General features: G+C 38.8%; 2 gene segments (V, D, J or C); both read left to right on the forward strand.

Moving 5' to 3' along the window:
- The first annotated feature begins 614 nt into the window (after nt 1-614).
- Nucleotides 615-1,247, forward strand: LOC129074031 (T cell receptor alpha variable 38-1-like). The segment is given in 2 exon segments: nt 615-681; nt 932-1,247. Coding segments are annotated over 2 exon segments (357 nt in total).
- Nucleotides 1,248-5,702: 4,455 nt separating this feature from the next.
- LOC129074094 (T cell receptor alpha variable 26-2-like) lies at nt 5,703-6,461 on the forward strand. The segment is given in 2 exon segments: nt 5,703-5,742; nt 6,166-6,461. Coding segments are annotated over 2 exon segments (336 nt in total).
- Nucleotides 6,462-11,845: the final 5,384 nt, after the last annotated feature.

Consider the following 11,845-nt stretch of genomic DNA (forward strand, 5'->3'; position numbering starts at 1 on the left):
ATTTAGGGCTGATGAGAACTATTGATATAGTTACTGCAAAGTTTCTGGATGCAGCACCGACAAGGACTTATTTTTTTTAAGTATCTATGGAAAAATAGGCTCCATTAGACTTGACATAAGTAGCTTCTGAGTTCAGTCAGTGCTCTTTTCACTCACAAACATTTTTTTAATTATTTATTATAAGAAGTTATAAAAATATAAAAGTTGAATACAAAAATAAAACAAGTCTCCTTATTACCCATAATTAATTGTTCATATATTACAGTTGCTTTGTCATTTTTACTTGAAAAGAGAGAAAACGTAGAGTTTGCCATTGTTGCAGATAAGCCCTGCCACTTCTGCTCGCCATTCCAGGTCTGGACTCCTCTCCAAGATTAGGTCTTATCAGAAATTAATTTGCCAGCTCTTTCCTCTGTATTTTCATCCTAGATTAAAAGAGCTCAGAAAACATTATTTACTTGTGTTTGAAATTATAATGAAGGACGTAGTTTCTGAAAGGCCATAAAGTGTTGGGAAAACTCCTCAAGGAGACAGAGTCACCCTCCCACCTGTGATACCACTTCCTGTCGCCCAGCACAGAGGAGCACCCAGAGCAGAGCATAGACGTCTCACTCTAAGGGAGAGCTGTCAGCATGGCGCTTGCTACCTTGCTGTGGGCAGTTGTGGCCTCTACATGTCTCGGTAAGGAAGGTGTAAGTCTTTATTTATAATGTTTTCTAATGGGGCTCGGAAACAAGAGAGATTAATAACACAAGATCTGCACTGCCCCACGGAGCACAGCTATGAGGATCCAGAAAGCTGACATGTTCTACCTGAGGGCTGGGAAAAAAAGAGAGAAAAGGCGGGTGAGGATGTGAACCAGCTCTGAGTCTGCTGCTTTGTCTCTCTGGTGTCGTACCCAGCTCAGTCCTTTCTGTCCTCCTTCCCACAGGATCCAGCCTGGCCCAGATGGTCACTCAGCCTCATCCAGAAATATCCGTGCAGGAGACAGAGACTGTGACCCTGGCCTGCACATATGATATCAGAGACAGTCACTATTATTTGTTCTGGTACAAACAGCCTCCCAGCAGAGAAATGATTCTCATTATCCGCCAAGAATCTTTTAGGCAACAAAATGCAACAGATAATCGCTTCGCTGTGAACTTCCAGAAAGCAAGCAAACACTTCAGCCTCAGGATCTCAGACTCCCAGCTGGAGGATGCAGCGGTGTATTTCTGTGCTCTCTCAGGGGCACAGTGAGATGAGTGACAGGGAGAGGCAAACAGAAACCTCAGACCTCAGCGCCTGTGTCAGGTGTAACAGGAACAGAGAGAGGAAATCCTTCACTGCTTTGGAGAAAAGAAATAGTAATCTGTCTGACTGTAGGGAGCATAGAAATGATATCTATAAACTGCAATATTCTGGATAGTAATGAAAATACTGAATGTACACCATGCATTATAGTGCTGCAAGGGACCTTCACGTGCATTTATTTCATTTAACATCACAACCCCGGGTGTTACATAAGACAGGTCAGATACTGCCTCACTGCTATCCAGAGACTCTCATAGATTAAACTAAAGCTGTTTCCAAGAATTGTGTCTTAATCTTTCCAAACCACTCTCATTACTCTCCATCTGCATGTCCCACATTCACATTGAAGTCACTGTATCAAAACTGAATTTTCTATCTTCCCCACGATCTTACATTTCTTTCTTTTTCCCTCTTCGGCCCTGCTCAGGATTCAGGACCACAATTAAAATTTTGTGCTGCAGGGTTTTGAGAATTTCCACACCCTCTACCTCCCAGTCTAGGGTGTCTGATATTTTTAGCCTACATTTTATTTCTTTCTAATTAGAAAACAATGTAAAAAACTCTATCATGTCTAGCTCTTTATCTATCAAGTGATGTATCAGTCTTTTTTTATTTGTTCAATTACAGTTGTCCCCATTGATCCCCCTTTACTCTCCCCTGCTCTACCCACCTATACCTCACACATTCAATCCTCTCCCCTCTTTGTCTTTGTCCCTGGGTCCTTTATACATGTTGTTTGACAACCCTTCCCCTTCATTTCCCTGTTATCACCCTCTTTCCTCCCCTCTGGTCACTGTCAGTTTGTTCTTTATTTCCATGTCTCTGGTTCCATTTTGGTCACTTGTTTGATTTGTTGGTTAGATTCCACTTATAGGTGAGATCACATGTTATTTGTCCTTCACTGCCTGGCTTACTTCACTTAGCATAATGCTCTCCAGTTCCCCCCATTCTCTCTTGAAGGATAGGAGTTCCTTTTCTCTTCTGCATAGTATTCCATTCTGTTAATGTACCACAGCTTTTGATTCACTCATTTCCTGATAGGCGCTTCGGATGCTTCCAGCACTTGGCTAGTATAAATAGCACTTCTATAAACATTGTGGTGTGCAGGTCCTTTTGAATTGGTGTTTCTGGAGTCTTAGGGTATAATACCAGCTTTGGAATTGCCAAGTTAAAAGGCAGTTCCATTTTTAGTTTTCTGAGGAAATTCCATAGAAAAATAAAAATATCAGTGCATACAAAACCTTTCCAAACATATTCAACCCATATGTGCATCAATTGTTAAATGAAATATGGTATCTCCATACAATGGATATTTTGGCAATAAAAAATAATGCACTGCTCATACATGTTACAATATAGATGAACAAGCCCAGAAAACGTCACGCTAGGTGAAAAAACTAAGGAGAAGAGTTCACATACTGTAAATTCCATTTATATAGAATAAGCAAAATGAGAAAATCTATGGAACCTTCTATGGTCTGAATGTTTGTGTGGTCCCAAAATACATTAGTTGCATCCTGAAAGATGATGGCATCAAAAATTCAAAGTTTTCGGGTTAGTGGTTTTATAAAAGAGGGCCCAGAGAAATCCTTTTCCCCTTCCAACAGGTGAGCACACAGCAAGAAGGCACCACCTATGAATCAGAAGGCGAGACTTCCCTGCGCACCAAACCTGCCAGTGCTTTGATCGTAGACTTCCCAGTTTGCAGAACTATGAGAAATGAATTTCTGTTGTGTATAAACTACCCAATCTGCAGTAATTTGTTAGAGCAGCACGAATGGACTAAGACAGAAACAAAATAGAGTAGTGGGTGCCTAGAGGGAGTCTCATGGGAGGAAAGGGTGAGTGACTGTTAATTGGAACAGGTTCCTTTTGGGGATAATGAAATGTCGAAAATTGATGGAGGTAGTGCTTGCACAACTCTGTAAATATATTAAAAACCATTGAATCGTATGCTTTGAAAAGGTGAACTATATCATATGTGAAGTATATACCAATAAAGCTATTACATTAAAACAAATGAACAAAACCAAAAATTCCACAATGTTCATTTTCTGATAGGACTCAGTCTGGATTGTTTATACTGAATCCTGCAGTAATGAACAACAGATAAAAACTTGTAATGTTGCTCTGAAAGTTTCATTATATACCTAGAGACATAATGACTCTTACTTTTCCTATTGCTTTCAGCCATCCTAGAACTCCTTTCAAGCCTTGAACTACAGTTATTACTTTAGCTGGCAGGACTTCATGAAACCGTGCCACGGGCTGCAATATTCTCCTAATCGGGCCTCCCTCTGCTAGGTTTGTCAGTCTTTCTTTTTTTGAGGTATGGAGACTGAGAGTTGGTGTGCTGTTTGAATTGTGCCTACATGTCTAATTTTGCATTTATCCTCACTGCTTGTTATTTTTGTTCTATTTCTTGTGCAGAAAATAAGAACTTTTCAGTTAGAATAATTTTGAGTCATTCCATTTTTCGCCCAATAAATATTATTACATTCACCCAACAAAGGATTTTAAAGTACTTAGTCTCTGCCAAATCCTACGCTAAACAATAAATAATGTGCCCTTGGAACAGCCGTCAACCATGGAAAAACAAGATACTAAGGAAAGTAAAGGAATTTGATTGAGGAGGAATTATAGACAGTTTCTGTAATTAAAAGGTCACAGAAATAATTCTAAAATCCCCAACTGACTGAAAATAACTCAGCCTCCAGAGCACCAATTTTCACCCTCTTTCATCTGCCGGCACACACAAAATAATTACTTCAGTTCTGTGGGACACCAATACATAGGTATAATTTTGAATCACTCACATCGTACGGCTGTTGGTACATTGGCAGTTGTCCGTTTTATACATGACAATTTAAAGGAAAAAGAGGTCAATGCCCCTGACTAAGTAGTCAGGAATTACATGTTTTAAAAATTCTAGCTTCACACCAGTTGAAAATCGCTGCTTTAGAGGTTTGTGGTAGGAAGCTCTTCACTGAGCCTTGCCACTAGAGGGAGGTAGCAGATATGAGACACCTATCTGCCCTTAGACAGGACACAGAAACCTGGAAAGGTTGCTGACTGACCTGATCCCCAGTTCTAAGAAAGTTCATATCCACAGTCAGAAGAGGGGGCTGTTGCCACAGGGAATTGAAGCTCCTTCCAGGGTGAGTTAGAGCATATCCTTGAGCTGTGAAAGAAATTCCTTTCATCCCCTTTGTTTCCTTGTCCTTTATCAACTTACCCTGAGCTTCTGCACAGCCTCAAGCACAACAATGAGCCCTTTCCCGGATAGAGAGCAAAGGGCTGACCCCTCATGTGAAGAGGAAGGAGAGGTGATTAATAAATTAATTTTAAATGGTCAAACATTTGCCCTGTAGTGAAAATAGCAGCTTAATTACTGTAGTTGAGAGGGAGGAAATATTTTAACTTTATTCTATCCCATTTTGTAAAAAGTAACTACTTTTGAGAATAACCAGAGGAATTTCTTTATGTTTATTTTCACCTCTTTTGTCAAAAGATGTCATTTCATTTCCTCTTCTAGATTTTTCTTCCCGACTCTTCTTCCTTCGCTACTTTTCTCCTCTTCTTCTCAATGCATGCCACCCCTGAGCAAGGGCATGGAGATGAGAATATGTCTGGTAAAGAGGGGTAAGTGGAATACAAATAATTATTGAAGTCATTGGTCACTGTGACAAGATCAGAGGCATGCCAGGAGCCAATGTGGGAGAACTGAGCACAGGCAACCTGGCTCCTAGAATGGATTCTGATTGTATCTTATCCTGTCAGACTGAGCTCAGGGGTATTATACAACTATGAAATTATTTTGGTCATGTATGTTGCAAATATTTTCCTCCATAGTCCATTAGATTTTTAATGAGCTTATGGTAATTTTTTTTTTAACCAGAAAGAAGTTTCTAATTTTAGAAGTAAAATTATGTATTACTGTTCATGACACTAACTTTCTTTGGTTGGGAATATGGGTAGGAATTCTGTTCTCCCCTATGGTCCAAGATTCTACAGAGGTGCTTGTATTAAAGGACATTCTTATCAGTTCCATGGTGGGTTTTGCCATGTACCACAAATGAGGAATGATTAATATCTATGTGCATGATGCTACTTAATCAAACTCTTTCAATCATAGACTATTTCAAAATGATCTCACTGTAAATCCTGTGAGTTAGTACCACACATTTAGAAAACATTCTTGCCCCCTTTCTAAATTTATGTTTAATTCTGTGGGTGGGAGTAAACCCAACCAAGTGTCTCTCACTGATGCCTGCCCAGGGAACACCCAATTGAAAGCTTCCCTGTTGAGGCTGCACTACTGGCTGGTGTGTGTCATTGCAGCCACCCCAAACCTAAGATCAGACACAGATTCTGAGCTCTGAGGCCTGGAACTTGTTTGTACTTGAACGATGAGACCAGTGTTAGGAATAACTCTTTGCCTAACTTTGGGTAAGTGATCTGGGTCTGAAGAAGGTCAGCTTTTGTGGCTAAAGAAAAGGTCAGGTACCTGCTTCTTCTACTTCTCCCACTGTACTTGACCAAATTGTTGGGGGTGGGAAATGCATGTATGTGTGTTTCTACAGAGAATCTGGGCACCATGGTGTGAAGTTTCTCACATCCACTACTCACAGAAGATCCCCTGAGTCACACAGCTTTGGATTCATTGAGCCCAAGGGTTGTGGAACACTGCAGTTGATCTTTGGCCTGTGGCTCTGGATAGCTCAATAATAAATACCAGTAATATTTCTCTGGCCTGTGCAACACACATGAAAATGCCCATGTAGGGGACACAGCCAGAGAGGGGAGTTCAGAAGTGCTGATGCATCCAAATTTGACATTCCCAAGCTAATCTCTTGTTTCTCATCTCCTCAGGTATTATGGGTGATGCTAAGTCCACACAGCCATATGCAGTGGAGAGTACTGAAGATGAAGTTGTGCGCCTGCCCTGTAACCACTCCACAATCAGTACAAATGAGTACATATATTGGTATCGACAGATTCCCTGTCAGGGTCCAGAGTATGTGATTCATGGTTTAAGAGACAATGTGACCAAACAAACGGCCTTTCTGAACATCGCAGCAGACAGAAAGTCCAGCACCTTGATCCTGCCCCAGGTTACTCTGAGAGACTCGGCCGTGTACTACTGCATCATCATATACCCACAGTGAGATACATGGGGCTGCCCCTGTGCAATATCTCCCTGAACATAAGAGAAGCAGCTGCAGCATCTAAAGAGGACACTGCACAAGAAACAGCTGCAGAAGAAGAAAAGTAAAAGAGAAAATATGCAAAAGAAGTGAAGGCAGTGAGGAAATCAAGAAGAAAAAACTGAAACGAGCCAAAAAGATGAGGAAAGAGTGCTCATTTTTTTGAAAGGACAAAATACCTTGCAAGGAAACTAAGAATCACAGATGTGAACCTGCAATGAAGGGGAAAGGCAATGAGAATTTGCCTCACTCTTTGTTTTAATCAAACGTTGCTTTGTATGTAGGTCTCACTACAACAGATGAGAGCAACTATTAGGTTGCCCTAAAAACTTTCCTCCTTTGGACCCAGGAAAGTGCCCAACTCTGGGTTTTACATCATAATTGGCCTTCCAACCTCTCAGGAATGGAAATGAATTTCAGGAACTGACTTATTTGTCCTTGAGAAAATTTGGAATAGCTTTGTTCCTTATCTGTAGCATACACATTTAGGATTATTTGGGGGAAGGAGTTTAAAACATGGAGGCAGATATGTGAATATTATTTTAATTTTTAAATTTATGTTGTTCTATTTCCATTATTATGCAAAAATACAACAGATATCTTTTCTTATTGCATAAAACTCAAGGTATTATGTTAGTTTGTAGAGCAAAACCTAAAACTTAAAACAGACTCTACCCACCTCCATTCCACTTGCTCTTCAACCTCTAATTATCCATTTTACAGTTTTGAGTGTACTGACAATTTCATTGTTTTTTCTTTTATTAGGAACTTACAGAAATACCTACCCAATTTTCTTATGTAAGTTGGATATCTGCCTATGTATTGGAAACTTGTTTTTCTTTTTTAATTAAAAATTTTTTACATATATTCTCTTACATAAATACATATACACATGCTTTATAGTACGCTTGTATAATAATTTCACTTGCTCACCTGTTAGTAATATTTAAATTTTTTACATATCTTAGTTATTATAACCCGAATCATAAGTCAGCAACTGGTCCAGAACATATCCAGCCATGTAATATGAAAGATAGAGACAGTTATTGAAGAGGATACAAGATATAGGAAGCATTGTACATAGGACAAAGTAACCTCCATGTAGGCACCTTGGGACCTCACAGAGTTCTCCATATTGTCATCAGGAGCCCCATCATATTTTCCTGACTCTCATCGATGGTCTGAAATTTCTTCTCTTTCATTGGTGATTTTAGTTTTGGGAGAAGCCAGAAATCTCATGGCACCATATCTAGGCTGCAGTGGTACTGAGTCACCTGGGTGTTTGTTGTTTCACCAAAAATACTCTGCACAAGAAGTGATTCATGAGCGAGCATGTTGTTGTGATGAAGCTACCAGTCACCAGTTGCCCACAGCTGCAGCCTTCTGAATCATTTGAATAGTTTCCACAGAGGAATATTCAAGCTAAACACAAAATTTGATGCAGATTCATTGCTTACTTACTCAATCATTTTGAATGTGTTGGCCACACAGTACACATGCTCACTCAAAAACCTCTACCACCCCCATTCATTACTACAGTGAAGTCTTCATTGTTCACACATACACATTCCAATCCACTCTTTTTGGCTACCAGGTTACATCAGTGTAGCACAAATGGCTCTCGTCATATTAACAATGGCTGGACTTTTTCTGGACAGTCCTTCATGTATGTATAAATTTAAAAATATATGTTGATTTATACATATACATAGATAATACATATGTATTTCTTAATCTTATTCTCAGAAGTGAAATTGCAGAGCCAAAGGATGTACCTATTTTATGTTTTTATAGATGTTGAAGAAGTGCTTTCCAAAACGACTCTAGCAATCTATTATGCCAACAATATGGTGTGGGAAAACAATTCCCCTGCCTCTTGGCTAACACCATTATCAATCTTTTTTATATTTTAATAACTCATAAGTATTTTGTTGGTATTTTATTTGCATTTTCCTGATCACAAGGGCAATTGCACAACTTGTGCCTTGTGTTGTCACTTTAATAGATTGTTTGTTTTCTTGGTTATTTATAAGAATTCTGTTAATAATATGAATACTACTTTGCCAGTTACATGTATTATACTTACTTTTTCATAATGTGTCGTATTTTTTAAATTTGTTAATTACCAGGCATATTTTTATTTTCATATTGTCAGGTCTAACCCTTCCCACTCCAAGGTGATAAATCTCAATTCCTACATTTTATTCCACTCAAAGACATCCATGGATTCAGCCTCAGGGAGAGACCTGGGAGCAGTGCTAGGGCTCAGACATTTGACCAGGTGAGACAAGATTCTTTATCAAAATGATAGGCTCCCATATTGTGCATTTTACCAGTAGAACTTTAAAACATGTTAATCAAAGAGTAGCAGACTCATTGATTTAAAAAAAATACCATTTGTTATGCATTTAATTGTATCTCTCATCCCATCAAGCAGACAAATTCTTATGTTGCTTATTTTGTTGTCCTTGTCCCTGATACATCAGAATGTGACCTTCTTTGGAAATAGTCTTTACAATATAATCAAGTTAAAATGAGATCATCATCATTGGACTTAATCCAATATGATTTGTATCCTTATAAAAGGGGAATATTTGGAGACAGACACACACCAACACACGCACACACTCTCATTAAGAAGACCATGATGAGAACATGCAAGCAGAGATCAGAATGAAGCATCTACAAGCCTAATGAGAGGCTGGAACAGATCCTTCCCTCTCCAGGCTCAGAAGGAAATATCTCTGCTGACGCTTTGATTACAGACTTCTAGCCTGGACTACGAGACAATTAATTTGTTTTCTTAAACCACTAGTTTGCAGTGCTTTGTGCTAGTAACCCGAGCCAACTCACATCCTGTTCCAATTCTTTCCAACTGGGTGCCACCTAAGATAGGACCCGCCTGCTTCTCTATCACTCAGCCATGCTGCCCCTCCATATCTCAGTGTCTGGGATGGTCTTCTCTCTCAGTGACACATCTGTTTTATTCCCACTAATCCTTTGCCTAATCTGGAAGCTCTTTAGAAAAATGTGCCCCTCACCAAGTAAAAAAATATAATTTCCAAATGAACACAGATGGAGAAACTCCATTGCTGGAAGAAACCTCATAAGACATACTACAGGAAGTTCTTCAAGATAAAAGGAAATGGTAGCAGATGGTAATTTGAATGCACATTAAGAAATACAGAGCCCTGGAAAAGGTAAATATAAAAAAGACTATAACTACATTTTTTTATTGTTTTAATTGATCTAAAAACTACATAGAAGTATAAATTTCAAATTTTATTGTCATGGTTGAAGTCCATTAAGTATAACATATAATGAGAACAAAAAGTAGAGGCAGGGAATGGCACTATCCTGGAGACAGAAAATGACACCAGACAGTCCCGGAAATCCACAGAAGTAAAGGAAATGGTATTTGGAGTAATATGAAACATTGTATAAATACATTTTTCTCCTTTCCCCTCTTAATTAAAAAAAGACATGGAATCTAATGAACAAAATAAACTAACAAACAAAATAGAAGCGGAGGTATAAACTCATGGAGAGGCCTGGATGAAAGAAGGTGAAGGGATTAGCCAAAGAACACATAGACACAGACAATAGTGTGGTTACAGGCAGAGGGAAGTGGGGGTGTAGGATGGGTGGAGGCATATGGGGAGGGGTGAATTTAGGACATCTGTAATAGTGTCAACAAAAATAATAATATTTTAAAAGTAAAATCTGCAATGCACTGTTGTCAGAATATAACATATATGGACATGGTATATATGAAAAAGTAGCCCAGAAGAGGAGAAAAGAAATATAAGAAAATATTTGTATTTTATTGAAATTAAGTTAGCATAAACCTGAAAGAGATTGTGATAAATTAAGGTGTGTATTATAAGGATATCCAGTTTTGTGTTCCACATGTAAGAAGTCATCACTGAGTCCTAGCAACAAGTAAAAAATGAATGGACTGAAGCATCACCAACCAAGTCTCCTTGGATCCATAACAAAGGTGGGAGTATGCAGTGCAAAGTAACCAGCTCTAGATTAGAAAGAGACAAATACAGAGGGTCACTGTTGAGGGCAGCAAGACTCCCAAACAGAAACCATGACAGGAACCAGGGCCAGTGTAGGAAAACTGGAACTATAATTGATGGATTGCTGGAGGCTGGTGTGGACAAAACCTCCAGGGGAACCAGCAAATGGGAAATCCCGCAATTTGCGAAATACACCTCCAAGAGCTCAATCAGTTTCCCACCACCTAGTCCTCTAAAATTTCAGAGAAATATACCCTCCTGCTTCCAGCTGGGAAAATGGAAAAGGAACCATTTAAAAACAGATAAGAGTACACAGTTGTTCTTTTTTTTAATTCCAAAACATTTATTTTAAAATTGTTGTTTATCAAACCCCTATCTGATGTATCATTGGCAAATATATTTTCCCATACTGTTGGTTCCCTTTTCATTTTGCTGATGTTTTCTTTGGCCATGCAGAAGCTTCTTATTTTGATGAGGTCCCACTTGTTTATTCTTTCCTTTGTCTCCTGTTTTAGGGGACATATTGGTGAAAATGTTGCTGCATGGGATATTTGAGAGTTTCCTGCCTATGTTTTCCTCTAGGGCTTTTATTGTGTTGCGACCTATATTTAAGTGTTTTATCCATCTTGAGTTTATTTTTGTGTATGGTGTCAGTTGGTCATCAAATTTCAATTTTTTGCATGTAGCTGTCCAGATCTCCCAACACCATTAGCTGAAAAGGCTATTTTTACTCCAATTTGCTTCTGCCCTCTTTGTCAAATATTAACTGACTGTATTGCCAGGAGTTTATTTCTAGGCTCTCTGTTCTGTTCCATTGGTCTATATGTCTGTTCTTATGCCAGTACCAGACTGTTTTGATTACAGTGGCCTTGAAATATCATTTGATATCAGGTATTGTTATCCCTCCTCTTTTGTTCTTTCTCAGATTTACTGAGGCTATTTTAGGTCATTTATGGTGCCATATACACATTTGAAATATTTGTTCTATATCTGCGAAATATGTCATTAGTATTTTGATAGGGATTGTGTTGAATCTACAGATTGTTCTTAACAAGGACTGCCTTTACAGGACACTAGTTAAACAGGGGCTAACCTGAAAAGATAGTATCAAAGACTAACTGATTGGGGGAAGTAAATTGACAAACTCAAGCTGATTCTCACCATCCTCTCCAGCCTGAGGGGAAAAAGAAATTAAAACACTCTTGAAGTTCTCAGTCCAAAGGCATAGGCTTCCTAACGGACTAAGACCTGGTCATAGACTACTCACACTTACTCTCTCCATTTGATTCACCAATTTATTGGTAGAGGTCTATTTTCTAT

This window comes from Pteronotus mesoamericanus, unplaced genomic scaffold (assembly GCF_021234165.1).
Source record: "Pteronotus mesoamericanus isolate MK-2021 breed Mesoamerican mustached bat unplaced genomic scaffold, CSHL_Meso_final contig_46, whole genome shotgun sequence".
Classification (NCBI taxonomy): domain Eukaryota; kingdom Metazoa; phylum Chordata; class Mammalia; order Chiroptera; family Mormoopidae; genus Pteronotus; species Pteronotus mesoamericanus.